A 27,841-nucleotide genomic window follows, 5' to 3' on the forward strand; every position below is an offset into this window, starting at 1 on the left:
TGTGCCTGTTTTCCTTTTGATGTCGAGACTTCATCCACCAGCATGGCACCACTCCCCAGCCCCCGCATCCCAACCCCAAAGTCAGGGTTTACAGACCCTTTCCACGCCATACTCTGCAGAGGCTCAGGTCACACCACAGACCCAGTGGAAGAAAAGGGAGGGGTTTTATTCTCAAGCGTCTAAGGATTTACAAACAAGGGTGTTTCATTTTAAAAAGGGAAGGGGCAATACTGGCAGCCTGAGAAGGGATCGTGGGCTGGGCCAGGCTGCCCCAGTCTCCTGCCTGCCTGCTCAAACCTCTGCCTGGTCCAGAAGGATGGCTGGTGACTGGAGACAGAGGGAGGAGAGGCTCCCCCAGGGCTCCCACTTAACACTGAAGGGGAGGGGAAGGCAGAAACACACTCACGAAACAAAAGTTAAATAAAGATACATCTGGGCAGCTGGCCTCTGGCCATTGCTGGCCCTGGAACCAACCACTTAACCTTGTGGTTACAGGCTAAAGCCCCCATGGCTGGGACCCCATAGGGTGGAACCTGGCCTGTTGGCCCCCCAACCTGCCCCAACCCCTCACAAAGGGGACTTGGGCAAGAGAAGGGCCACCCCCCACCCTGGGGGGCAGACAGAAGACGCAGAGTACTTTTAAACATGCAGCCTTTTGTGACTACGTTGGGAGGGTAACAGGAGTCGATAGGGTGGAGAGAGGTTACAGCAATGCCTAGGCTGAGTTTCGATTGCTCCAGCTACGTCCAGGGAGGCTCCTCACCTTGGGTGCTGGTTGGTTTTTGTGTGCGTGTGCGTGTTTTGTCCACTGATTTGCATGCATCACCAACAAAAGAAGGAAAACACCCCCCTCCTGTTCTGGCCGCTGCAGAGGGGCTGGGGGGAGGGGACCCGTGGCCCAGCTTCAAGGTGGCCAGCTCTGAGGGAGTGGAGGGGCACTGTGTGAGCGGTGACTGCCTTCACATGCCCAGCCCTCAGTTTGCCCCACCTCTGTCCCTATCACACATCCTCGAACCCCCACATCCATTCCCTGTACCCTCCATCCCCACCTCCCATCCTCCACTCCCCATTCCCTGCCACACCTGCATTTCCTGCTGCCCACCACACTCCATACCCACCTTCCCTGAAGGCCACCCTGCGTGGCCATGGCCCCATGGGCTCCCTCTGAACTACCTGAGGTCCTCAACTCATCCCAAGCTGTGGCCAATCTCCAGCCCCAAGGGAAGAGCCCCCGTCCCCAGGACCCACTTTTGGGACTAGTTTCTCCAGGTCAGGCTGACAAGGCACAATGGCCCAGACCCCCTGCCTGACTCCTGGCCCCAGCCCTCCAGTGCCCAGGGTAGGTTGTGGGCTATACCACAAGCAGCTAAACATGACTTTGGTAAAAGTTTCTGAAGGTACCAATAAGCCCCATGAGAACAAGCTCTTCTTCCTCCCTCCGTCCCCCAAACACCCCACCAAGTACAATAATATACAATAAACTCCAAAAAGGACCCCCTGAGATCAAAGAGAGAGACAGACAGACAGACTGACAGAGAGAGAGCATGAGCACGCACGCAAGGGCACGCAGCCTGGGTAAGCTGCAGTCACAACGCCCAGACTGCCTTCCTGGGATGAGGATGCCAGCCGAAAGACTCATCGCTCACCAAAGACCTAAGAGGACCAAGGGGTCCCATTGCGGGTGGCAGAGCCTGGGCGTGAGCCAGGAGAGAAGCAGAGGCAGAAGCAGGAAAGGAGACAGAAGAAACCAGAGAGGCAGCAAGGGAGGTGAGAGAAGGAGGTGGAGACAGAGCATGTGTACCATGGAAAGCGGAAAGGGCAGCATGGGGTGAGCGTGGGAGGATGCAGGACAGGTGACTCTCTCCTGGCCTGTGGTGGCCACCCCAGCCCAGAGGTTACGACTGAATAAATAGCGAGTCTGCTCGCGACCTGCTGTCTTCCGTTCACAGTGTCTGTAGGGGGACTCGTACAGTCGGCTGACCCCAGGACTGGAGGGGCTAGGGCCTGGTGGGCCCATCTGTCCATGGCTGCTGGGTAGGGAGTCAGGGTTGGGTTGGCATCCCATACTTTGTCCTCAGCCCTTGTCGGCCATCCAGTTCCCAGGTCTCCCGTGGTGGGCAGCTGGGTGGCCAGGTAGGGAAGAGGGGGCCTGAGGCCACTTCCCTGGCCCCCACAGTGGGGCTGGCCACCACCATGCAGCTACCTGAAGAAGGGCAGGTGGTGTTGGTTTAGGACTCCACTAGTCCTCGGTGACTCGGTCTTCGCCATGACATCCTTGAACCAGGATGCCACATCCACGTCCAGCGTCTCATAGTGCTTGATGAAGCTGTGTTCCTGCAGTGCCCAAGAGAGGGGCTTAGGACAAGGGCAGCTTCCCTGCTAGCCCTACCCAGGCCCTGGGTGTCCGGAGGAGTGAGTGGTGGGGAGTGAGGCTGGGACAGAGTAGGGAGGGGCTTCAGATACTCACAAGTAGCTTATTGTACTTTGGTCTCTTCCTATGATCTTTAGTAAGGCTGGAAACAGAGAGGAGAGGGAGGTGAGGACCTGGAGATAGGCCCAGCCATGCCACCTGCTGAGCCAGGGGTCTGCAAAAATTGTGGGAAGGAGCTTCTGTGTCCTCCCAGCCCTGTGCCATGAGCTGGAACACCTAAGGACCCAGGGCCTGCACTGACCTGGGCGGGGGCCTGAACCGTGTCATGAGGTGCCAGTAGGAGTTCCCTGGAGAGAGAATCCAACATGGACATTCTGCCTGAGCAATTCTGCTTGATGGTGCAGAATGCTTCGAGCCCTCTGACCTTTGCTTGTTTTCAACCTCCCGAAGTAAAGCTCATGGTCATCTAGCCAAATGCTCTGGAGCCAGCTGTCCCCTCAGGCCCAGTCTGAACCCTGGTCATAGCGCCTAGGGCTCCAGTTTCTGCCTACAGCCCCTGCCCTGAGGTACTTCTGGCCCACAGTTGCCCCCCATGAAGGAGGGCTTGCCATTCCCCTCGGGCTCCACAGCTTCCCCGATGCCCTAACCTCGGGCCACACCTGACTTGCCCACTTCCCCCAGCACAGCGCTGGGGTAGAAGCTCCTCACCAGTCTTTGACGAAGGACTGAAAGTCCCCCGAGAAACCCATGTGGCCAGGCAGGAGTGGGGGCTCTTCCTGCAGGACCTTGGTGAGGACCTCAAAGTCCGTCTTACAGTTCTTGTAGGGAAACTGTCCTGTCGCCAGCTCCACCTGGGGAGAGATGGATGGCTGGGTTGGCCAAGGACAGGCTCCTGCCCTCCCTGCTATCCTCCTGTACCCCAAGAATGGGTCAGCCCAGCTCTCAGAAGGAGGGACCCCAACTCACCAGGGAGATGCCCAGGCTCCACACGTCAGCCCGGATGTCATAGTCTGGCTTGGTGGGGTCCGGGGGGTCAATGCGCTCAGGCTACAGGGAAGAGGCAGGGGAGAATAAACAGGGAAAGGGGAGAAGGGAGCCCTGTGGCAGGGGCAGGTGTACTGCCCAGGTCCCCAGGCTACCCGCCCGCTGGGCCTCCACTTACTGCCATGTAGGCAGCACAGCCAGCGCTCCGAGTTTTGGCCTTGGAGTCGACAAGGCGGCCACTGATGCCAAAGTCGCAGAGCTTGATTTGGCCCCGCTCATCCAACAGGATGTTGGAGGGCTTGACGTCCCGGTGGATCACCCCGTGCTTCTCTTTCAGGTAATACAGCGCCTTCACAATCTTTGAAGAAAGGGGAGGGTGCTGTGACTGGGTCAGGAAGGGGGTTGATGGGGTCTGGGCAGCCAGTCTCAGCCCCTGCCCCTGCCTGGCCACTCACCGCTACTGTCATCTTGCCCAGGATCCGCTCAGGGATGGGGCCCTGCATCCGCTTCTTCAGCTTCTCGGCACAGGTGCCCATAAGCTCCATGGCAATGAAGACATCCGTCTGCAGGGGCAGAGGCATGGCTTTGGGGCAGCCATACCCTCTTGCCCACCCCAATCACAGGAAGAGGATGGCGGCTCAGGGAAAGGCTCAGAGTAGCAAGGGAGACTCAAGGAAGTGGGCAGACAAGGTGGGGCATGGCAGTCGGGCTCACGTTAGTGATGAAGGTCCCAAAGCACTGCACGATGTAGGGGCAGTCATGGCTCTTGAGTACCACGTCTAGGTCCATGAGGATCCGCTTGTTCTCTTCCTTGTTCCCTGAACGTCGCATTTGCTGCACAGGATGGTGTGGGGAGGAAAGGAGATCCTAAGCACCAGACATGAGGGTCATGGGGTTTACTTGGGTCGGATGGGGGCTCACCTTGACGGCAATGATGTGGCCTGTCTTTCTGAAGCGCATCTTCCATACCTGGCCGCAGGTGCCACTGCCCATCTCCCCCAAGTTCTCCAGGTCATTGATTTCCGCCTGGTAGCGCTGGTGAGGAGAGTTGTGGCTGGGGGTCTGCCTGGCCTCTGTCCCACCACACAGACCCAACCTTGCTGAGACCTGCCCACCCCCTGGGGGCTGGGGGAAGGGTGGTACCTGGCCCCCGATAGTCAGGTAGCCTGTCTGCTTCATGATCTCCTGCAGCTTCTGATCAATCTCAATACTGAAGGAACAGGGAGCATGTGTGGGTGGAGGGGTGTCCTGACCAACCTGAGGCCACCCCAGCTCCCAACAGGCAGGGATTCCCACAAATTCCACCACCCCCTCCCTGGAGCCAGCCCACAGGCCCTCCCCGACACTGACCTCCCACAGGTCAGCTGGCCCTGCTCCAAAGGCTCACCTCTCCACGCTTCGGGGTGTGAACAAGGTGGATGGGAGTCCCAGCATGTGGCGGGGCCGGGCGGGGGGTGTAGGTTGCTGTGGGGAGCTCTCGGAGGATGGTGAGCGGCTGCCGCCATCATTGGCCAGTGGGAGCTGCAGGGCTGGGGGGGGGGGGGGGGTGGTGAGAGCCAGGGGCGTGGAGGGGGTTAGTGTCCAGTTGGCCCCACCTCCAGTGCTTGCACTCTTAGGGGCTAGGGACCTTTACCTTCCCCTCCCAGGCATCTTCGCATTAGCTAGCACAGCCTCCTGCCCTGCTGGGTGGGAGGAGCTGGAGTCTGCACCCTTGACACCACTCTCAGAGTACCTCTTCCATGCCCCTACTCTGGAAGGAGATGGAGTGGGCTGGCTGGGAATGGTGGTTCTCAGAGGCTGAGAGTTTATGCCCAAATCTACACTGATGGTGTCATGAGGCCTGGAGGCTGATGGTGTCCCTCAGGCAGGCACCCTCCCTGGCATGCCCCTTTCCTCCTCACCTCTGCCACAGTGCCCATGCTTGGGACCATGTGAGGAAGGACTGCCTGCCAGGATCAGCCTGAGATTTGGTCTTGTGGGCTGAAATGAACTTGGCTGCCCAACCAGAATGAGGTAGACTGCCTTAGGGAGACAATGGGCAAGGGACCCACACTTCCCATGTCCTATGTTCTGTTCCAGAGTCAGGGAGGACCACCCTCTGGGCAGCAGGTTCGTCTTTGAGCTTCCCAACCTGGCCTGCAGAGCTGGGGCTGACAGGGACGGGGCAGAGGCAGGACACCAGACTGGGCCTGTGTGCTGATGATGGAGGGTTCCGGCTGGTGCCACCCCTACAGGACTGGCAGGATTTGGAAGGGGTGCTTGGCCAGGCAGGGGTTTGGTTCTTTCCAGCAGCCTGCATGCGGATGGCTTGAGCATGCTGCAGGCAGGCAGGCGGGCAGGCAGCGGGCAGGCAGGGGACACCCCAGGACAGGCAGGGAGTGTTAGGGGATGGGATGGCAGGAGACAGACAGACAGGAGCCAAGACTGGGACCCAGCTGCCCAAGACTAGGGTGCTGCAGAGACAGGCAAGAGAGGCCCAGACAAGAGAGCATGTTTGCTGAAGGGCTGGGAGCCTCCCTTGGCTGGGCTGGCAACAGGATGGAGGAGCAAGGGCCACTGTGGCTCCGAAAGGAGACCGACAATCCTCCATTGAACCCTCATCCCCCCAGGACCGGCACTCTGGAAGGGGGTCCTTGGCTGGGGAGGGCACTGGCTACAAGTGCCCTCCCAGGTACACCTTCCCATGGACAGCAGGCCTAGGGCCTGCTCCCAGCTGATGCCCTTCCTCTCTCCACACCTCCTGCCACAGCCCATGTAGTCCTCCTGCAGTTCTGCGAGCACCTGGTAATACGGGCCTGAATTGCTGGCAGGTGGGCACTTTCCTTGACCTGTTGGCCCAGGTCCCTGATTCCAGCCAGAGTACGGGGGCAGGTATATGACCTTGGTCTGAAGGTTCTAGAAAGGGTACAGGTACTGAAAGGGCCTGGCAGCAATAGAGAAAGAGCTCGGGGGACCACAGGGACACAGTCAAACCCAGCACCCTTGACTTCCATGCCCTGCCCCACCCCGGCTGTGTAATGAATGTCCTTGTATCTTGGCTCTGCCATGGCCTAAACCATAGTGCTAAGCCCCCCTGCCCCCCACTGAACAGGCTCACCTTGTACTCGTACACCTGGACCTTCTTGAGACACTTCTAGGTTCTCATCCCAGGAGGTATCTGGACCCCTTTTCTGCCCTGCACTGTCAGCTCTCTGGGGAGAGCACCACATTCCTACTCTCTAAACACTTTGGTTCCCCATGTGTCCTTTCCCTCGCATAGGCCACTGGACCTTTGCGAGCTGCCCCAGAGCCTCAGAAAGGGCTGCAGGCAGACAGAGGCTACCACCAGCCCTGCAAACTGAAGCACAGGGGGATGTGAAGTGGCTGGAAGGGAGGGGGGTGGGGAGAGGGGAAATACATAATGTCCCAGTGTGGGCACTGAGCACTGAGCTGGTGATGGGCCACGCAGCAGGTCAGGAGAACAGAGAGCATGAAAATGAATGAGACAAAGATGAATGAATAAGAGAAAAGGTGGGGACGTGAGGACATGCGGCTATCTGGAGCCACAGGTGTACCAGGTTGTCAGCCAGCATACGTGCCCACACACACAGGTCATGGCAAACCCCCCACATGCAGACAAGCAGACAGTACAACATGGGGCCCCTACCAGCATCTTCCACATACACACGAAGTTGTACACATACAACTTTCCAACCTAGTCCCACTTACCCACAAGGACCAATGGTACCAGACCTCCAGCCCAGTCAATCTCACAAAGACCCAAGCATGAGCCACCCTACACACATCCATTCCCAGTTCCACTGGCACCTGGACTCAGGCCTTGGCAGGGCCATTCCTCCAACTCTATTTGCACACCCCTCACCCTCGATGAGACTTTGCTCTAACCCTCCCATCTCCAAAGGCTTGCCCCGACCTCCCTACCACAGCACCTTCACCCCTGCTCCACTCTGCCCTTAAGGATCATAGCCTCCTCTGCTCTCCTTGACCAGGAATCCGCTCATTGTTCCCACCCCCAGCTCACCCCTAGTGCAGCATCGGCTGCACAAGTAGAGGAATCTGGTCCATTTTATTCACAGCTGTGTCCCTGGAGCCTGGGGCAGGCACAGCACATAGGGGCCAAACATGTCCCCTGAATTGCTGAAATGGATCCATAAGCACAACTGATGCACAGGTCCCATTTTCTCTCCTTCTCACTACACACACATACACACACGGGCTTCTCTCACAGGTGACACACTACCAGTCAGTGAGGGAGCCCAGTTCCTCCTCCAGGGAATCCAAACCTGCATCCAACAGGATGGGAGAAAGGGGAGGTGAGAGGACACAGAGGAAGAGACAAAGTAGGCCTGATGTGGCTCCCGTGGAGGGAGAGTGAGAGTTCAAGGAAATGTGTATGTGTGTGTGCGCGTGCACACACACGTATATACACACAAACACACACAGCATGGAGGAACAGGGAGATGGGATTCTGCGGCCAGGGCAGCGGTTAGGTCAATGGTGCAGATGTCCAAGCAGCGATGATAAAAAGGCTGGTACCTGCTCGTTGGGACGGGGCAGGAGCAGGGCTTAGAGTGATCACAATAACTGGATGGGGAGAAGGAAGAAAAAAAACAACACCACGATAAATCACAACAGAAACAATCAATTTGTCCAAAAGAAAAGAAATCAAATCATAATGAGGAGAAGGGGGAGGCGCAAGGCACCAAACTGCAGAGATGGGTAGAAACCAACAGATGGGAGGACTGGAAGGATGGATGGAGCTGACACAGACACAGATGCCTAAAGTGGGGCTCTTCAAGGGCCTGCCTGCCTTGGGCCTTGCCGTGCCTCACTCTGCACCTGGGACAGCCACCCCCATAAGGCACCCCAGGCCCCATAACCAGCCCTGTCTTGCTCATTTGGGGCTGGGGTTGGGGGATGGAAGGGCAGCACTACAGATCCAGCAGGGGCCCTCTGGTCCTGGCTGGGCTTCCTGCCCCAGGTTGTGTCCAACATTAGCATAGCTACTTTGTCACTTTCTCTGGGCTTCCCAAGAGACCCCCCCTCAGGGAGGAATATGAGCTGACCCAGAGAGGGAGGGAAGGTGAGTGGACCCTACACACAGACAAGTGGGTGTCAGCCTATGAAAGTCAGGCTGGGGGAGTAGGGGGTAGTCTGAGTACCCAGATATAGGGCATCTTCCCTGTCCTGTCGGGCTGACCCCATTGGAACTACATAACCTTCAAGGGTCAATCAGAGAGGATACTGAGGAGGACAAGAAAGATGCAGAAAGCATGTGGGGTGCTGTTCATCAGGCCTGCAGGGAAGGGAGAAACTTGATGCCCTCCAGCTGAGAGGATCTGAAAAGAGAGTTCTGTGGGACATAACAAGGAGACTAAATGTGATCATGGTGATCCCAAAGCAGGTGGGGGTGTTGGGGGAACCCTTGATTTCAGATGCCAGGAAAGTAGGCACTGAGATGGTGGAATCAGAGGATAGGTGTATGAGTGCTGGGATGCTAGATATCACCATACTGGCTTCAGGTGTCCCCAGGCCAGCTTGGTGAGTGTGTGGGAAAGAGAAAGTCACTTGAGTCCAGATGATAAAAACTCCAGGCTGGGGGTTGGGTGTGTATTTTTCAGAGGCTGGACACAGTCACCAAGATGCTGGTAGTGAAACTGGCCAGAAGAGTATAAAGAGGTCTGGGTTTGTGAACACAGTGGGGGTCTGCTGAGCCTAATAACAGTCTGTCTGTGGAGTAGGGATCCCCAATTACAAGGAGGGAGTGAGAGAATCATTTGGTCAGAGGAATAAGGAGGTGTTATATGTGATCGAGTAACTTCAAGGGTCCCCAGGTCAGATGTTGAGTGCATGAATGGATCATCCCTTGAGTCCGGGTGACAAAGACCCAGCAGTGGAGAGGGGTAGGGACCTCTTGACAATCACTGAGATGGTAGGAGTGGAACCACCTGATCAAAAGGGTTGTGTGCGTGTTTCCAGAGGACCTGGATGTAGTCAGGATAGCGTGGAGTAGGGAGAGCTCGGCTCACCGTAGGGTGACAGAGGCTCCGCAGAGCACGGGGATGGGGGAGGCTCACCAGGTGGGGGTGGTCCTCACCTGGAGCCGGGTAACTAGCCTTCCGGGACCCATAAGGGGGAATCCCCCAGACCGGGAAAAGGCCGCCAGAAAGCCCGCCAGCCCCAAGGCCCCGGGGTCACCGTGACCCTCTCCACGTCGACCGACAGCTGAGGGGGGGCGGTGAGAAGCAAAAGCGCCCCGGAAGCGGGGGCGGGGCTTACAGCGGGGGCGGGGCCTCCCGCAGAGCCCGCCCCGCCCGCCCCCTCCCCCACGCCGCCGTGCTTACTGGGCCTGGGCCGCTGGGGACTGATATCTAGGTTGAGGTCGATCCTCCGACGGGCCTCGCGGTTCTCCTGCTTCAGCTTTGCTTCCAGGCGGGACAGCTTCTGCTCCAGGGAGGACGCCGCCATCTTCCCCGCCGCCGCCGCCGCCGCCGCCGCCGCCGCGCACCTCCCCGCCGCCCGTCAGCCCGGCAGACAAACACCGCACTGCGCCTGCGTCTGAATGACCCCGCCGAGCCGCCGTCTCGTCCCGCCTGGCGCATGCCCGGGTACGCACCCGCTAGTCTCTGAGCGAACCTCTGCGCGTGCGTGTCTCGTTCCAGCCCGAGGGATGACGCCACCTAGAGCTCGCGCCTGGCAACAAGCGAACTACCCGCGAGGTGCACATGCGCAAATTCCCAATTGCGACGGTGAGCCGCTCCTTGTGAAAACCTCATTCCAGATTCTGCAGAGAGCGACGGGCTGGGAAAGTGACAAGCTAGCGTTCTGAAGGGGAAGACGAGGTCTCCCGTTGGGAGTCCTCTGCGCGTGCGCTAGCTGTTTCCCCCGGCACTGTCTCGAGCGGCTGCCTCGGTTGTGTCTTCAGTCTCCTCTTCACTGTTCTTGGCTGGGCCCTTTCTGGCCCCTACTCCCTCTCAGGACTCCTTTCTCACTTTGAACATGCTTCATTAGGATCTCTGGTTTGCTTAATTGCTCCCTCCTCATCCTAATTAGGCACCTATAGGGAGCTCCTTCCATTTCAGCAAGCTCAGGGTTGGCCAAGGACAGGGTGGAGAGACAGGGTAGGTCTTGGGCCACTGTCGGGGCAACGGAATCCTGCAGCGTGACCCCTGATCTCGGCCACGGGGCCAAAGTCAAGGCTAGAGTTTGAGGTCACATTGGCCTGGGACATTTTAAGACTTTTCTTCCCTAAGACGTCCCGCCCTCAGAATGTGAGCCCAGCTCCTGAACAATGCAGAAGACTGGCCCTGGAGTTAGGTGCTTCAGCCTAGTGTCCCTGCAGCCTAAATATTCCTTTAACAGGTCTTAAAGGTGCTGGGGAAATGTCCCCATCTGAAATCCTGAGTTCCCGAAGAGCAGCGTGCCTCTGTTCTTAGGTGCCAAGAAGAGAATTGCTTTTTGCAGACACCTGGGAGGTGGCCAAACCCAGGAGGTCAGGGTCTGGCCGGCTGTGCCTAGCGTTCTACAGGCTCCTGGTCCAGCCTAGGGGACCCCGCTGGTGATTACTTACAGGTGAGACAGATAAAAAAAAGTATGGAGTCAGGAGGATAACAGGGAAAGTATTAGAAAGGGGTTTCTCCAGGAAAAGAGCTAGATAAGAGATACCACCTAATTTCTCCTGATTGTCTGAGGTCTCCAGGACAGAGACATATACCCTTGATTGTGGTACCTGTGGCCACTTGCCTATAATTGGTCTGGTGAAATGGCTTAGGCAAGGACAGGAGTGGACACAGGAGATCAGAGTGATAGTTCTGATAATTAGTATTGTTTATTTTTTAACAAATGTATCGTCCACAGCAAGTGTTCTTAACCTGGGGTCCACAACCCTTAGGATATCCATGAATAGCCCTTAGGGATTGGGGGGGATTTGGCCTGAAATTGTTTTCAGAATAGTGCATGGATGTATACACAGGCATTTTCCTGAGGAAGGAGGTGCCCCCAGCTTTCATCAGATTCTCAAGGGTTTAGGCATCTAAAAAGGGTTCAGAATCCCTGCTCTAGATATCCAGATATCTACTCTGTAGGTCATTCCAACATACAGGCCTAGGACCATGTGCATCAGAATTACCTGGATTGCTTATTTACAGGCAAGTTCTTGGCCTCCAGCCAAAGCTCCTGAGTCAGTTTTTCAGGGGTGGGGCCTGGGATGTTTTCTGGGAATGTTGATTTTGATGCATAGCCAAATAAGAGAACCTTGTTTCTGAATTCACATGTCTGTACATAAGGGCTTAACATCAAAGTGGGGGCAGTGCGTGCTGGTCCTTCCTGTCTGTGTCCCCTTCTTGGGAGAGAACCGCTGAGGTAAGCTGTTTGGTGGGGGAAAGGATTGAAATCCTACTGGGCTGTGTCCCACCCCTTTTTGTGGCACTGATTGAGCTAGAATGTCCAGGGGGAGGGCAGCAGTTCTAGCCCAGGGCTGGGGCAGGCAAGCCAGACAAAGACAGAGGTGTGGTTTTGGTTTCAGAATCTTATGACTGAGTTAATCCTTCCATGACGTTCCACCCCAAATCCACAACCTACCATCTCACTAGATAAACCAGTCCCAGGATCTTACCTGGGCCCCACAGGCTGGCTTGTCAGCTCCTCCTCCCTGGCCCAGGCCCACCTGCCTTGAAGACAGTGATAGAGATTTTAGAACTGAAACATCCAGAAAGCCTCTGCCTCAACCTACCCCTCCCTGGCTTCACTCCTCCTCCATCTTTTCCCGAACTTCTGTTGGCAGGCCCTCATAAAGGGTGTCCTCCACCAGAAGCCCCTCCTTCTTGAGCCCTCTACAGTTGCCCAGTTCTTCTGGCAGTGCCTCCAACCTGTTGCCCTTGAGCTCCAGGCGGCTGAGGGCCCTGAGGTTCCCCACCTGGGGTGACAGCTGACTGAGGTGATTATGGCCCAGGAGCAACGTCCGAAGCTTACAGCAGAAGAAGAGCTCATCAGGCAGGGCCTCTAGGGCATTGTAGGAGAGAGCCAGGTGCTGCAGGTTCTGGAGGAGACCCAGCTCAGGTGGCAGGGAGTGCAGCCCATTGTGGGTGACATCCAGCAGGCGGAGGCCAGAGCACATGCCCAACTGAGGTGGCAGGGCCTCTAGCTTGTTGTGGCTGAGGTAGAGCTGCTCAAGGACCCTCAGCTTACGCACATGTTCAGGGACATATGCGATCTGGTTGTGCCATAGCCTGAGTGTGACCAGCTTGCGACAGTGCTGGAAGCTGAGGATTTCCTCAATGGACCGCAGGTGGTTGTCCTTGAGGTCAAGTTCCTGCAGTGCACCCAGGCTGAAGATGGCATGGGGAATGCGCTCCAGCCCACAGGCCACCAGCTCCAATTCCCGCAGCACCACTAGCTTCTTGAGGCTGTTAAGGGCCAACAGGCGGGACCCATCGTTGTGCAGACTAAGCCGCTGCAGGTGGCTGGCTACATCCGTCACGCTGGCTGGGACCTTACCAGCATTGCTCCGAAGAGACAGCACCTTAAGCTGCTTCAGCTCCCGGAGGCTTTCAAGGGTGGCTGCCTGAGCCAGCTCTGGGGGAAAGAGCCCCTCAAGGTGCAGCTCCTCCAGGCTGCGTAGCCCAAACACCCAGAGGGGCACCTCACGGAGCTCCTCACACTTGATACGGATGACCTTCAGGCGGTCCCGCAGAAAGATCTGCAAGGAGAAGGGCAGCCTGGCAGGCGAGTGGAGCAGGCTGAGCTCCTGCAGGTGCACCAGCTGTGACAGGCTTGGGGGGAAGGTGATATCGCAGATGGCCTCCAGGCGAAGTGCCTCCACCTCTCGGAGCTCAAAGACGGTGTCAGGAAGTCCTGGGAGCATGCAGAGTGCCAACTCCAGCCGGCCCTTGGCGTTGTGCTGCAGCTTCTGCCGAAGTTTCTCAGGTGTCCATTCGTGGTTGAGGTTGAGCTGCTTCAGTCGGCTCTCACTGACCTCAGAGAGGAAGACGGCGAAGCGCTTGGAGTAGAGTGGGTCATATTGGTCGATGAGGTGCAGCATGAAGGCAAAGTCATTCTTTACATCGGGGATATCATTCATGCCAGTCTCCTCCCGCACAGAATGAAAGGAGTATTCCTTGAGGGGCCGGTGGAAGAGCCAATAGAGTGTATAGAGGCAGGTGATCCCATAGACACACACAAAGGAGATGTAGCAGAAAGCCAGCTTGGAGAAGAGGTGGGCCTTGGTGTGGTTGCAGCAGAAGCTGGCATAGCCTGTGAACCTTGAAGTCTCCACTGTGCAGGCTACTACGAAGCTTATTTTCTCCACGTAGACAAGGTTGTAGACCAGGATGGCAAAGAACTTGCAGACTTTGAGCACTGTCTGCCTGATGTACATGGTGTATAAAATGTCCCCTTCTTCCACATGTATGCGGAACTTCTTGACCTTCTCAAAGAGGGCTTTGGCCTGCTCGCCCTCCTTCTTGTCCAACAAGGTGACAGCCGGTGGCTCAGTCACCACTTTCTCAGGCTCCTTCAGCACCTTCTCTTTCTCACCCTCCCCTGCTTTTCCTGGCCCTGCCTCAGCTGCCACAGTCATTGTTGCTTGTCCAGTGGTATGGCCTTTGCGGTTCTCCCCTGAGACCTCAGACAGGGCCCTTGTAGTCCATGGTGAGTCGAAACACTTGCCCAGGATGGAGGTGAAGTGTTCAATCTTGGAGCTGGTGCCAGGGAACTTGAACCAGAAGCTGGTGCAGACCATGAAGATGAGCGTGTGAATGACAACCAGGTAGGGGAAGTACTTGGGGTACCAGTGGAGGGCTTTCTCATAGCAGAGCTGGTTAATGAAGCTGTACTGCTGCAGGTCCAGGTTGTTTTTGAGGCCACTCACTTCATGGAGACCCCCCATTTGTCTGGGGACCCCCTGCAGCAGCAGTTGCTGACATGAGGTCTCAGATAAGTTCTCCCAAGGTTCATGACTTGGTAGACAAATGATCTTGTCCTGTGTCACCTGGGGATAAGGAAGAGGGTGAAAGGGTGTGGGAACTGGGGAACTGGAAGATAAGTAGGCTGAGGTAGGAGGCCCTGATCCTTGACAGTCCCCAGCTGGCTGTGGCTTTGGTAGAGTAACTAAGCCTGAGCATTGGTCTTTGTCTGAAAAAAAAAATTAGGTTGACTTTGTCCCCCCAAAAGACGTTGAAGTCCTAACCCCCAATACCTGTGAATGTGGTGGCGTTTGGAAATAGTCTTTCCCGGGCAGAGGGATTCCAGGTAAGATGAGATCATTAGGACACACCCTAAACCAATATGACTGTGTCCTTTTAAAAAGGGGAAATCTGGACACACACACACACACACACACACACACACACACACACAGAGGGAAGATGCTATGCAGATATAGGGAGAACATCATCTATGAACCAAGGAATGCTTGAGGCCATTGGAATCTAGGAGAGGCACAGGATATATTCTTCCTGACAGCTCTGGGAAGGGCCCAACCCTGTGAATGCGTTGATTTCATAGTTCTAGGTTCCAGAACTATAAGGCAATAAATTTCTGTTTAGGCTACCCACTTGGTGACACTGTATGACCAAGCAAACTAATAAGGTAACTGCAGGTATTTCTAGGTCCTGGGGACATAAGGATTACACTATAAAAATATGGCTGCCATAGCTATGCGAAGGACTTTGGTGCTGCTGCCAGTGGTAGAGGGAATGGGAAGGCATCAGAATTGGTATGGAGTGTAGAGGCCTCTGGTTTCCCCCTCCTTGGGTAGGGAATTTTCCAGGTCCCTCTTCCATCCGTCCAGACCACGCCCAAAGCCCCGCCTTTATGTAGACTTCACTTCTCCTGCCCCTTACTCAGTCTGGCCCCTCCCCTTACCTGAAGGGTGCAGCCGAAGACCCCGATCATGAGCATAGCCACCGTGAGATATTCGGCCAGCACGTCCCACCAGGGTTTGAGCAACTTGAAGGCGGGCTGCTGCTCGGAGAAGTGCTTGAACTCAGCCACCGGAATCATCCTGCCTACGAGAGAGGAGGAGGCGTAAGCACAGAGACCTCAGCCAGAGCCGCAAGGAGCCAGACCATCATTGCCTCTGCTCTCGGTCTGCGCTCGGACCTGTCAAAATCTGGCAGAACCCAGGAGCTATGCTTCCCCCCTCCTGCTCCCCGTGACCTCACCTCATTCCTGGAGCCAAGCCACTACCATTCTTACCGTTTCTGCTCCTGGGACCTCTGCCCCAGTCAGAGCCTGCCTGCCCTCCCAGAGCTCAGGAGGCACTGTCCATCCACAGGGCTGCTGTCTCTGAGCTAGCCTGTGTCCTTTCAGAACCAGGGCATCTCCTCCCACCCCTAATGCTAATCTGGGAAAAACTTCCTCTGCTGCTCTCCGGACTTGAGATACTGGTGTCCAGCCCAGCTCTCTCCACCACTGAACCAGAGGATGGCCCAGGGCTCAGGACTTCCGGGGTGTGGGAGGCCACCTCCTTGAGGGGAGCTTGGGGCACCACCTCCAAACTCCAACCGGAAAAGCCGGCTAGAACCTGGCTCTGGTTACAGTCCTCAGGGGCAGGGAGTGGCAAAACTGAAGGCTGGTCAGCCCTGGGGGCGGGGGGGGGGGGTGACTAGGACACCTGGGTTTCTAGAGGGGCTAGTGTCCAGGATCTGAGGCAGAAAACAGACGCCTGGGCTCTGAAAGGCAGGGGCAGGGGGTTGTCAGGGTGGGTGAGGCTGTGGCAGAGGATCAGGAAATGAAAAACTCAGAGAAAGCCAGCGTAACACCTACAACCAGGGTAGGACTGGGCAGCCAGCCCACTGCCTGTCCCTTGGTTTCATTTTAGACCAAGGTATCATTATTCTAGATACAGATGGCCAGGTGTAAGTCACATGAAGGCCACAAGTTGGGACCCAGGAGTCTCCCTCTTCTCTCCTGGAGGTTGGAGGTGGAAGGAGAGGGAGGCAGCAAGGCCCTCACTGCCTGTGAATGTGCTCCTAGGCCACCTGCCCCTCCCAGCATCCATGGTCCCCAATATACAGTCCTCATTTCTCCCAAAGAGTTTCTGGAACTTGCTGTCATCCTGACAGCCAAGTAAAAATGCCCCAGTGTATGCCAGTCAGTCTCAGTCACCAGGGAATCACGTGGAGACACACCCAGAGCACCTTAACAGCCCCCAGTGCCCCAAAACACAATGCAGCCACATAAAGGGTCCCTGGGCATTCCAAAGTGTGCACATTGGTGTGTACGGGCTCAAGTGCACACACACACTGAGCAGAGGGGGGTCCAGGACCAAGGAGACACTACACACCCTTTTTTTGGCCCCGCCACCCACTGTTTCCCTGCCCTGACTACCTGTCCCTGCAAGGGGCACTGCTCAGCTGCTTAATTCAAGAACAGTAACTCTGGGGGCTGTTGCAGAAATGCCACACACAGAGTCAGGCACTAACTTCCTACCTGAGTCTCTGCCACACTTCCAGAACCATCTCGGTGGTGGAAGCTCACTTCTGGGGTCCACAATCAAAGGCAAAAGGGCAGAGACCTCCAAGTTGCCCAGCAGATGGCCCAGTGGTTCCCATGGAACAAGGTGCATACACAACACCATTAGAGGCAGACACGAGACATTATCATTATGTGTCTCCATGACTCAAACTTGATTGTCACAACCTACCATTAAGCTTCCACAGACACAGTGCTGCCCCCCCACCTGTCTGAGTAGGGCTAGTGGGAGGGTCTGGAGAATAGGACTTTTGGGATGTGGAGGGACCCTAAGAAAAATAACAATGGGGCCATGAACTCAACTTAACAGCCACCGTATGCTTTCAATGCCCCGGTGAGCATGAGTGTTGGAAACCCTCTTTCTCCAGACTCAAAGGGAGGGAAATAACTTACTCAAGTTTTCACAGCCACAAATGGCATTTGAGGCCCAAGTCCCAAGTTCCATCTGACTGATTACATCCACTCTGTTCCATTTTGGGAGAAAACCTCTTGAAGACACCAGCATCTTTGCCAAAAGAACCTCAGTAGGGGGATGCAGGAGTGAGATGAAGGGATTGCTGCTCTGAACTCCAGGTTGGAGAGGCAGTCTGCCAGCCTACCACCAGGTACAGGCCCCCTACCCGGCCTTAGCTCCACCCAACCACACCTGCCTCTTGCTTCTCCTCTCTCAGGCCCTCCCCAAACCCCCACATTGTCTCCCAAAACATGGCAGTGATGGGTTCTCCTGATCCAGCCCCGTCCCCACTAACAGTCCATATTAAGGGTCAAGGAAGACACAACAGCAGTCATCAGCTCTAGAACAGGCCTTGGAGGGCACAAGGGCCAACCTTTGACTTTTACACAAGGGAGAAACTAAGGCCTGGGTTGAGAAGGATGCGCCTTAGTAGTGGATCTTGGTCTGAGGTCCTGTGCCTGGGAACTCTCAAACTAGTACTTTTCCAAACTGCCCTGCCAGGACTTGGGAGTCTGGGAAATCCTTAGGTTCAAGAGTCCTGGAGGGGGCAGCCTGGTGAAGACCCCAAGTGGTGGTTCCGCTGCCTTGAGGGGCTTACAGAGTCAAGTTGTCGCCGTTGTCTCAGTGACCAAGGAGAGGGGAACATGATGAAGACCAACCCACCCCCAAGGGCCACACCCAGCCTATTGATCTTCACTCGGTCATTGTGCAGCCCTGTGTGCTGTCCTGACTAGGGCCTAACCTCTTTTTGCCCCTACCTCCTCCCCAGCTCTCCTGCACGCAGGACAGTGGCTGTGGGCCCCAGACACAGTACCAGCTATACTTGGGGCAGTCTTCCCTTGGGCCCGACCCTCACCCAGCAACCTGGTTCTCAGCGGAGGAGAGCTACCTACTCACCGCTCAAGGCAGAGCTGAGCCCAACTCCTGGGTCTCTGCTCCTGCAGAGTTAGTCCGGGGCAGGCTGGGTGAATCAGGGTGGGCGGGACAGTAACCCGGGCCGCCCCATCCCGCCCCGCCCACCTGACGTCTCAGTCCTGCCTCTCTCCCAGGTGTCCCCTGACTCCAGGCGCCCAGGATCACAGAGAAGTGTGACCGTAATCCTGCTCTCCCCAGGTGTTCCGAGGGCCGGCCCAAAGAGCAGGGGCCCTGAACTCTGGGCTCAGTTGCCATCAGGCGGAACCTGGCCTGGGGCATACGTATGAGGTGGGTTGAAGGCACCGCGCACCCCCCGGGCCCTGTCCTTGGAGCCAAACTGTGTAGACGGGGTCAGAAAGCATGGAAGGCCTCCTCCTTCATCCACTCCAAGGTGCAGCCACCTGGTTTTGAGGTCTAAGCAAGGAACCAGTGACTGAGGTCCATGGGAGAGGAAACGGGTTTCCCATTCCTGCTCCAACCACCTACTCAGGGAAGCCCAGCAGAGTGGGGGTGCTTACCTGTCTTACCCTGCCCAGCCTTGAGGCTGGCTGTCCACTGGGGGTAAGGCATCAAGCGAGCTGCTGCCAGGTCCACAGGTGGTCTGTGGGTGAGTGCAGGGAACAGAGGGCTCTGGGAGATGGGACTAGAGTCCAGTCTGAGAGGCTGTTTTCTAGAAAGAATGACTCTGTCTTGCCATGCCCAGGGTCTTGGACTAGCCAATTCCCAGTTCAGCTTGGAGGTGTGGGCAGTTGAACCTTGGTCTGTTTTGTCTACAAAACAAGGAATGGGAGCCAGACTAGAATGGGAGGGTGAGACCCCGCCCCCCTGGGACAAAGAAGCGCCACCTCCTGAGACCCTGAAACCTTGAAGGTTGGAACTCCCTAAGCTCAGGTTCCTCTGTGAAACTGTAATGGGTGCCCCTTCCAGGACTCCACCTGCGTGAAGCCCTGGACTCCCTCTGAAGAACCATCTGAGGCACAGTACTTTCTCCCTTCCCTTCAGTGGACTCTTCCTGTTCCAGAGAAGCTCCTTGATATCCATGCTCTAAATTTGTTTCCAGCTTTTTTCTGGAATGAGTGAGTGTCCAACTTGGCACACTTATGCAAGAGTCTGAGGTCACTGGGCTGGAAGCCCTGTTAAGCCCAGGCAGGGGTCTCTTCTGCTCCCTGTAGTGTCCCCAACACTTGGAATGGTACCAGGAACACAGTGGTAGGCACTCAGGTAATGATGGATGGGTGGATGATTGAGCTGTTATCTTAATTCGGGCTCTTCAAATTGCAGATTTTGAGACAAGGAACTGGATGCAAATAGTTTATCTGAGTAGTGATCCCTGCAAGCACTGATGATGGTGTAGTGGGGAGGTGATACTGGACAGGGAGGAAAGCCAGTAAGCCTTAATGAGGGGATATCAATGAGGGTGAATGAGCAGGTTGCCATTGTGGGCAACTGGCGCTCCTTCTGGAGAACACTGGGAGGTGGTGGAAGGCACCTCCCAGTTGGAGTGCTGATGTGCCAGGTCGTGTTTGTCTTGGCTGAGGGCTGCTCTGGAGAAGGGGCATGGAGAGGCATTAACTCCCTGGTAATTTTGAGTTGCCTGCAGTGGGAACCATGGGTGTAATAGGGAGGGGCCCTCAAATGTGTCTGCTGCAGGTATTGACACTGAAGTGGTATGGCAGGGTTACAGGACACACATACTCCCAGTGCTTTCCTGTGGTTCTCCAGAGGCCTCCCACTTGCTGTCCCCATTGGGAATGGGGGAGTTTTCCCACGTCAATAATACCAAACTTTAAAAAAAAATTGTGGTTGGTAAAATACACATAACAGAACTTACCATCTTAGCCATTTTTAAGTGTACAGTTCAGCGGCATTAAGTACATTCACAGTGTTCTGCAACCATCCCCACTGTCCATTTCTAGAACTTTCTTATCTTCCTGAGCTGAAACTCTGTCCCTGTTAAACATTAACTCCCCATCCCCCTTTTCCCCAGCCCCTGACACCCAAGAACTGCTTTCTGTCTCTATAGATTTGATGCCTCAAGGGACCTCTTATGAATAGAATCATACAATATTTGTCATTTTATGACTGATTTATTTCACTGAGCATAATATCTTCAAGTTTTATTCACATCGTAGCTGGTTTCAGAATTTCCTTCCTTTCAAAGACCAAATAATCTTCCATTGCTGGGATGGGCCACATCGTGTTTGTTTATTCATCCACATCATGATGACACTTGAGTTGCTAACATCTTTGGCCATTGTGGATAATGCTGCTATGATATGAGTGAGTAAATATCTCTGGGAGTCTCTGCTTTCAATCCTTTTGGCTGAAATTGCTGGATCATATGGTCATTCTGCTTTTACCTTTTTGAGGAGCCTCCATATTGTCTTTCACAGCAGCAGCACCATTTTACACCCCCCCCCCCAATGGCTCTCAAGTTTTCCCATTTCTCCACATTTTCACCAGCACTGGTATTTAATGCCCAGCTTCTAAGGTTTTGTGAACTTGAGGTAGTTAGCTATTGCTGTGTAATAAATTACCCCCCAAATGTAGCAGCTTAAACTTGTAAGTATTCATTGCCTCACACAGTTTCTAAGAGTCAGGAGTCCAAGAATGGCTACAACGGGTGGTCCAACAGTCACCCTCCCCCTCCGGCTCCCAGCAACCACAGTTTTGCTTTCTGTCACTATAGATTAGCTTGCATTTTCCAGAATGTTCTATAAATGGAATCATGAAGTGAAGTGTGTGTGTAGCTGCTTTTGTTCAGCAGAATATTTTTTTCCTTCCCCAATATTTGAGATTTGTCCATTTTTCATTTCTTGATACTGCAGTTTGTTGCTTTTTATTGCTGAGGCATATTCCATTGCAGGGAATGCAGGGTATGTTTGGTTTGTGTAATGCATCCCCCTTGTTGATGCACCAGAGTTGAGGAATGTTCTTACATGAGGGCAGAGTCCAGATCTCAGTGAAATGCAGGATGGATTCAGTTTGGCCTTGGAGGGACCCTTGTATCATAGAAGACAGCAGGGCAGGTGTCTGGGTAAGGCAGCTGTGACTCAGAAGGGCACTACTGGTGAACAGGTGAGCAGGCAGGCAGGGGAACCAGGCTGCTGCCATGCCAGAAGGGACTCACGTGGGTGACTCTCAGTAGACCAGAGGATGAAGTGAGGCCCAGAATGATCCAATCCAGAGGGCAGTGCCCTGGGGATGTGAGGGGCACCCCTGCCAGGCAGGAGGGAGGGCTCCTTGAAAAGATGGGTTTTCAAGGTTGGCTCCCACTGCCCAGGGCAGGGTATTCAGTTCTGACCCTGGCCTCTCTCTCTTCCATTCCCTGAACCTCAACTGTGGATACAATCCCAGAAATGAGAAAACACAAACCCTTGTTTCTGGCTACACCCAAGTGTTTGGAGCTGGTCTCAGACGTTTAACAACCAATGTTGTGACTGGCCCAACCCTGGTAGTTCTTATCGTGATTGCAGGATGCCTTACAGGACCTGGAAATTACATGAGGTTATGGGGGGCGGGGATCAGGGAGAGAGAGAGGAAGTAGCCTGGGGTTTTTTCACTGGGGTAAAGTGTGGGGGCCTTGGGTTTCATGAACTCATAAGCACACTCTTTATTGGTAGATGTAAAGTGTGGAAAGAAAGAAAAAAGGTCAACTAAGATCTTTAAAATAAAGGAGACTCAGTGTGGGAGGCAGCCTTGCTCTTCATGTACTGTGTGGCTGGCAACGTGTTGACTGGAGGTAGCCATCCTTGAGGTGGATGCCTCTGCAATCAAAGTTTAATCAGGTCTTTGGGTTACAAAAAAAGAAAAAAATACAAACTTACATGGCTCACATACGCCTAGTTAAGTCCACCCTTCCCTCTACCAGTGGCAGGTTCACCAGGGTATTAAGTGCCACTCTGCCTGGTCCTGTGCTTAGAAGTCTCCTGAGTTCTAGGCAAGGATGGGCCACTCCTGTAGTGTGTGTGTGTGTGTGTGTGTGTGTGTGTGTGTTGGGGGTGGGGGCACTTACACATGTAATGGGGAAAGGGATGGGCATAGGGAGCTGGTTCTTTGGGATGGGGGACAGAGTGGCTAAGTGTTTGGACAGATAAGGCATGGGGCAGAAAGCACAGTATGTATGTGGGGAGAACATGGAGGTGTGGGAGGACCCCTGGCCTCAGTTGGCCAGCACAGGACACCTGAAGATGGCCACCTCCCATGCCTTCCATGCCACGGTACCCTATCAAGTTCCTCCACTGAGACTCCTGCATTAGTTGAAGTCACTGGAGGGTCTGACACATCTCCGTCCCACTGGCTGGGCTGGGAAACCTCCAACGGGATCTTCTCAGCTCCTTCCTGGCCCTGTTTTGACACCTCCCAACTTCCCACAGTCTTGGGCTCCCAAAGCCTGGCTCTGCTGGGAAGCCTTTACGGACCTGACCTTGCTCCTTCATGGCACTTGGGAGGGTGTGCAGGGTGGGGGTACCTTGTCCTGCAGAAGGCTGGGTCACCACTCACCATACTGTTTCTCTCTCCCTCTTGACCTTCCTTTTTTCCTCTCTTCCCCCAAATTCAGGGTTTGTCCCTTAATTCCCAAGCTGCATTCTCCCAATAGTCCTCTCCACCACCAGGTATGGGGTTTCCTGGGGTCTGGGAAAACCTTTGGGTATGAGAGGGGCGGATGTCTCCGGGGACTCTGGGGGACCTGGTTTCCTTGGTAGGGAAGGCCAGAACAGTGACCAAGGAAACCGAACAGCCGGATTGGTCGATGGGGCCGGAGGCGCGATGGTCCCGCCCCCTGGTTGCCAGGGGGGTGTGTGTGTGTGTGGGGGGGGGTGTGCGTGTGTTGTGTTGGGGAGGCCTGATCCGTGATCTCTGGAGATTCCTTCCTCCTCCCAGTCCCCTCGGGTTGGGTCGCGGGTACTCAGGCGCAGCCGCGGAGTAGCCGCCCCTCCCTCCAGTGAGTTCCGCCGCCTCCCTGGTCTGGATGCGGCGCGTGCGCCCCCAGTCGCTCAAGCCTGCGGTGGAGGGGCGGACCTGCTCCCTGCACCACCTCCCGCAACCCCCTCCCCTCGCCTGTCTGTTGCTTGAGGCCACTAAGGTGCTGCCACACAGCCCCACCCCAGGCCACCCTGCGTGGAGCAGGAGACTCAAGACGGAGGTGAGCACGGCGCAAGCAGGTGGAGCGGATGGCGCGGACCGGGCCTCTGCTGGGCCAAGGGGATGCGCTCCCGACGCCGTTCTTTGTCTCTGAGCCCGTGCGCGGGCAGCCGGGGGCCGCTCCTCCTCCCGACAGGTGCTGGCGTCCCTCGAGGCTGGCGAGGGTACCTGGGTGTTAGCTGCCATCCCTCAACCCCGTCTGGGGCCTGTGGCAGTCTTCTGTCCCCGAGGCCAGTGGGCTGGGTCCCTACGGGTCGAGGGGTAGGGTCGTGGATCTCAGGTGCTGAAAGGGAGCAGAGACAGGACAAGGATGGTGGGTTGGGGCAGGCAGGGTCTGTAGGAGGGTAATGGGTGGGACTTAGGGACAGCCATGAGCAGCTGGGCTGGTGAGTGTGTGGTTGGGTGGGAGGGAAATGAATTGAGGCGGAGGTTTGTGTGCCCATGGGTGGCAACGCTGGGGAAGGGGCAGTGAGGTGCCAGGACCCAGTTCCTTGCAGGCTGGGTATGGTGCAAGACCTGGGATGCTGACAGGTCTGTCTCCTCATCAGGTGCGGGATGGACAAGAGGGACAAGGGCAGGGCAGGGGCTCCTGCGCAGACCGCGGCTTCTCGCTCACCAGGCCTTCGGAAAACCCCCAAACTTCCAGGGTCTGTTCGGCCCCCTCCCCCAGTAATCCCCACGGCCTTCCGAGTTCTTGGAGCTGCGGGGCGAGTGCCCCCAGCCGAACGGTCCGGGGACATTCGGACAGCCACCCTCCTGGAAGCTACTCCTCGAGTGGGACCCATGCGGAGTGCTGGGGCAGGTCCCAGAAGCCCAGGTATCCCTGCCTCTTCCTGATTCTGACCCGATTTCTCTGTTTCCCCTCTCCTTCTGAAATACCAACTTGCCCTGCTTCCTGGGGCAACACTTTGACTCAGTCTTCTTCCAACAGCCTCCAGGCTCCCAGCAGTAGAGAGAGGGGTGCAGACTCCTGCCAAGACTTCTGGCCCAGGCTCCATCTCTGTCCCGGGACGTGTCAGCGGGACCACCAGGTAACCCATGCCAAGGGTTAGTGTCACTCTGTGGAATCACTTTACACATGAATTGGGGTGTGGGAACAGTTGCTGATCACTGGGCACAAGTTGGGGAAAAGCCATGCTTAGGCGCAGAGAGACCATATGCCCCATTTCACAAATGAGAAAATGTGAACTTTGGAGGTTGAACAAGGAGGGGGGGCTCTGCACTGAGCATGCACCCCCCCCCCCCACCAGGCTAGGCCCTCTTGGGCAGAAAGGGCTCCGGCCCCCAGCTGAGGAATCTATGGGCAGAGGAAAACCCCCAGAAACTTCCAGAAGGACTGCCCCGAATGCAGGGGCATGGAGAGGTATGTGACCTGGGGAGGAGTGGGGCTCCTGGGCAATGAGGGGCACCAGGCTGGAAGTATTGATGACTCTCTGGCCTTCTGCTTTGTCCCTAGACTCTTCTGAGCCCACCCGAAGTGCTCCTTCCCCAGCTATCTCCCGTCGGTCTCGGGGTGGGGGTGCTGAGGTGGGGCTCCCCCGGGCAGCTTCAAATGCGCGGCCACGACCTCCAACTGAAGTCCCCAGGAAATCAGTGAGCAGTGCCACAGAGCGTAGTACCGTGGAGCCAAGCCCCGCGGCTAGGCGGCGACCCAGCTGCGGTGGGAGCCTCCAGAGGCCAGCCTCGCGCCCCCTGGGCTCCAGCGCCACCCTTTCGTCCTCTCCAGCCCTCTCCCGGGCCTCGCTAGGTGGAACATCTGGGGCGCTGGGGCATCCCTCGCAGGCCAAGCCGAAAGGGCTGCAGGCTCCACGTCCACGGCAGGTCGCACCCCCAAGGAAGGGCACAGCCATCCAGCAGAGCCTTTCTCCTCCTTTGGCTGTATCACCTCTACCGCATCCGACCACACAACTGGCACCGCCTGTCCATAACACAGGCATTCCTCTGAGGAACACGTCTCCTACCTCTCCACCGACTGCGCCTCCTTCCCAGTCCCTTACAAGTCCCTTGGCTACGCCTTTTCCACTAGTACCTCTTCCCTCTGCTCCACCCTCTCCGCAGCCCCTCCCATGTCTGCGAGACACACTTTCTTTGCCAGCCCCACTCACACACCTGGATACATCATTTCCTGAGGCACCCATCTCTCCCACAGCCAATTTTCTGGCTCCATTCTCTCCTTCAGGTTCACCACCTCTGCAGAATACGTCCCCCACCCAGGTTTCTCTGGCTTTGCACCCTCTTCCAATTCTCCCCTCTCCCTTCACCGCACCTCCTTTGCCGACTCCTCTGCCACCCACCACGCCCCCTCTACAAGCCCCTGTTTCTCAGGCAAGGTCTCCCCGAAACTTACCATCTCCCTTAGCCACAGACGCTCCACAGGACTTTTATGCCCTGACCACGCCCCCTCTACTGGCCAGTCCTCTGTCTCCACCGCATCCTCAGGCCACTCCAGATATACTTGCCACACCTCCCACGCAGTACCCTCTTCTGGCCACATTGGCCTCTCAGGCCCCTCCTTCTGTGGCCACGCCCCCACCACAGACCCTATCTCTGGCTAGCCACTCTTTTCAGACCATGCCCTCTATGGTCCTGCCTCTACAGGCCCCACCTTTTCTGTCCTCAACTGTTCTGCAAGCTCCACCCTCTCCCCTGGCCACACCCCCTCCACAGAGTCCCTCTTCTCTGGCCACACTTTCTCTACAGGCCACTCTCTCTTCTCAGACCCTGCCCCTTCTACAGGTCTCACTTTCTCTTGACTCATCATCCCTGCAGGCCACTCCCTCGCCGGCCGTGTCCCCTTTGCAGACCATGCCTTCTTTCCTGGCTAGGGCCCCTGTGCAGATCCAAACTCTGACTTTGCCTCCTCTGCAAGAAGACCCACCCTCTCCCATGGCCAAGCCCCCTCCCCCGGCACCACCTTCTCTGGCCTTGCCCACTCTGCAGGCCCCTCCCTCTCCTGCCTCACCCTTGCTTCAGGCCCCACGCCCCCTGACCCCGGGTCCGGATGCCCCAATCCCGGGTCCACGGCTGACACTGGCGCTGGCCTCCGCTCCGCCGCCACCGCCCTCTCGCAGCCCGTCCAGTACGCTGAGCGGCCCGGACCTGGCGGGCCACAGCAGCAGCGCCACAAGCACACCTGAGGAGTTGCGTGGCTACGACAGCGGGCCCGAGAGCGGCGCCCCAGCCTCCCCGCCCGCCGACGCAGAGCTCGCTGCCTGCCACCCGGCTGCCTGGAGTCGAGGTCCCACTCCACCACTGGCTGTCTGCAGCACCCCAGGTAAGCAGCCCTCCGAACCTGCGGAGCTGTGCCCGGAGCCAGGTACCGGAATGTGGGTGGGCGGGGTTGAAGGTGCGGCTCCCCTAGATCTGTGCTGGGTGGGGGGGGCTGGGGGGGGCGGGGGGGCGGGGCTTCTCTCTCCCTGCGCCTAGCTTCTAGCCTCTCGCCGCAGGAGTGCCCCTGCCTTGGCCTCCGGTTGCTGGGTCCGGCTCTGCTGACGGCCTGTGCACTATCTACGAGGTTGAAAGGCCCGAGTCGGCGACCTCCGACCCGGGACCACTGGAATCCGGGCCCGGGCCCAGCGTGGGTGGTGGGAAGGAGGTGGCCGGGGCGGGGGCGGGAGTGGGGGCAGCCTCACGCAGTGTGAAGCCCCCGCCTCTGGGCGAGTTGCCGCTGGGGGCTCTGCAGGCCAGTGTAGTGCAGCACCTGCTGAGCCGGACGCTGCTCTTAGCAGCGGCCGAAGGTGCCACTGGCGACCGCGGCGGTGGCGCGGGGACCGCTGGGAGTGGTGGCGGCGGTGCGGCAGGTTCCCGGACTGCGCTCACCGACGCCGAACTGGGTCGCTGGGCCGAGCTGTTGTCTCCCCTGGACGAGTCCCGCGCCAGCATCACCTCGGTCACCAGCTTCTCCCCGGATGACATGGCTTCCCCGCAGGGTGACTGGACCGTTGTGGAGGTGGAGACCTTCCACTGAGCCAGACCATAGCCTGGCTCTCCACATTCCAACCCTGCCTTTGCATCCACCCTGCGGTTACACCTCTTTGTCTTAGATGCTGGTCCCCTCCTCTGGAGTCCGGATCTGGGTGCATTGGTCTCAGCCTCCTGGAACCCTACCCTAGAATTTTGTCCCTGGTTCTCGACCCACCTACACCTTTGGCCAAGGCCCTCCCCTTGAGCCCTGCTCCTTCCTTCCTCAGCCTAGGCCCCACCGCGTGCCCAGTATATTGACTACGGCAAGCAATAAAGCTGGGACACTCTAGCCTGTGCACCTTTGCTTTTTCAGTCCAGGATGGGGGTGGGATAGGGTGGGGATGAGGTCATTACCGGCGATGCCGAGCATGGTCTAACGTGGCATACCCACCCACGAGTACGAAGGTAGGTTTTTTACTGTCTGACTTTTGGTGTAAACTTTAGGTGCAGGAGGGACCCAGATGAGTCCACACCACCAAGAGGGTAAGCTAGTACGTGGCCAGCATGGATGAAGGACTCGAGCTTTTCCTACACTG

General features: G+C 56.6%; 3 protein-coding genes across 11 annotated transcripts; 1 reads left to right on the plus strand and 2 right to left on the minus strand.

The window, feature by feature from the left end:
* Positions 1 to 145: 145 nt before the first annotated feature.
* Positions 146 to 10,350, minus strand: MAP2K7 (mitogen-activated protein kinase kinase 7). 4 transcript variants are annotated; one of them, XM_045850634.1, is made up of 13 exons: positions 9,700 to 10,350; positions 7,892 to 7,939; positions 4,743 to 4,884; positions 4,499 to 4,565; positions 4,277 to 4,390; positions 4,070 to 4,189; positions 3,811 to 3,918; positions 3,534 to 3,734; positions 3,338 to 3,418; positions 3,080 to 3,222; positions 2,673 to 2,718; positions 2,468 to 2,513; positions 2,232 to 2,334 (listed from the first exon to the last, which is right to left on the minus strand). In XM_045850634.1, the coding sequence occupies exons 1-12, from the start codon at positions 9,821 to 9,823 to the stop codon at positions 2,505 to 2,507; spliced, it is 1,203 nt and encodes a 400-aa protein (XP_045706590.1). In that variant the 5' UTR covers positions 9,824 to 10,350; the 3' UTR covers positions 2,232 to 2,334; positions 2,468 to 2,504. The 4 variants fall into 4 exon arrangements, with proteins under 4 accessions (XP_045706588.1, XP_045706589.1, XP_045706587.1 ...); XM_045850632.1 differs by lacking the exon at positions 2,673 to 2,718 and having other exon boundaries at positions 146 to 2,334; positions 3,534 to 3,713; positions 9,700 to 10,344; XM_045850633.1 differs by lacking the exons at positions 2,673 to 2,718; positions 7,892 to 7,939 and having other exon boundaries at positions 146 to 2,334; positions 3,534 to 3,713; positions 9,700 to 10,342.
* An 801-nt stretch (positions 10,351 to 11,151) lies between these two features.
* On the minus strand, positions 11,152 to 18,867 carry LRRC8E (leucine rich repeat containing 8 VRAC subunit E). Of its 4 annotated transcripts, none has more exons than XM_045850626.1 (3): positions 18,716 to 18,867; positions 15,218 to 15,360; positions 11,152 to 14,342 (listed from the first exon to the last, which is right to left on the minus strand). In XM_045850626.1, exons 1-3 carry the CDS (start codon positions 18,765 to 18,767, stop codon positions 12,099 to 12,101), a joined length of 2,439 nt encoding a protein of 812 aa, XP_045706582.1. In that variant the 5' UTR covers positions 18,768 to 18,867; the 3' UTR covers positions 11,152 to 12,098. The 4 variants fall into 4 exon arrangements, with proteins under 4 accessions (XP_045706582.1, XP_045706585.1, XP_045706584.1 ...); XM_045850629.1 differs by lacking the exon at positions 18,716 to 18,867 and adding an exon at positions 18,180 to 18,222; XM_045850628.1 differs by lacking the exon at positions 18,716 to 18,867 and adding an exon at positions 15,551 to 15,779 and having other exon boundaries at positions 15,218 to 15,356.
* On the plus strand, positions 18,356 to 27,578 carry PRR36 (proline rich 36). 3 transcript variants are annotated; one of them, XM_045850623.1, is made up of 6 exons: positions 18,356 to 18,485; positions 23,891 to 24,159; positions 24,274 to 24,373; positions 24,593 to 24,705; positions 24,799 to 26,616; positions 26,789 to 27,578. In XM_045850623.1, the coding sequence occupies exons 1-6, from the start codon at positions 18,481 to 18,483 to the stop codon at positions 27,307 to 27,309; spliced, it is 2,826 nt and encodes a 941-aa protein (XP_045706579.1). In that variant the 5' UTR covers positions 18,356 to 18,480; the 3' UTR covers positions 27,310 to 27,578. The 3 variants fall into 3 exon arrangements, with proteins under 3 accessions (XP_045706579.1, XP_045706581.1, XP_045706580.1); XM_045850624.1 differs by lacking the exon at positions 18,356 to 18,485 and adding an exon at positions 22,920 to 23,343; XM_045850625.1 differs by lacking the exon at positions 23,891 to 24,159.
* Positions 27,579 to 27,841: the final 263 nt, after the last annotated feature.

The sequence above is a fragment of the Phyllostomus hastatus genome, unplaced genomic scaffold (genome assembly GCF_019186645.2).
Source record: "Phyllostomus hastatus isolate PE091 unplaced genomic scaffold, TTU_PhHast_1.1 phas_contig_81, whole genome shotgun sequence".
In the NCBI taxonomy this organism is placed as follows: domain Eukaryota; kingdom Metazoa; phylum Chordata; class Mammalia; order Chiroptera; family Phyllostomidae; genus Phyllostomus; species Phyllostomus hastatus.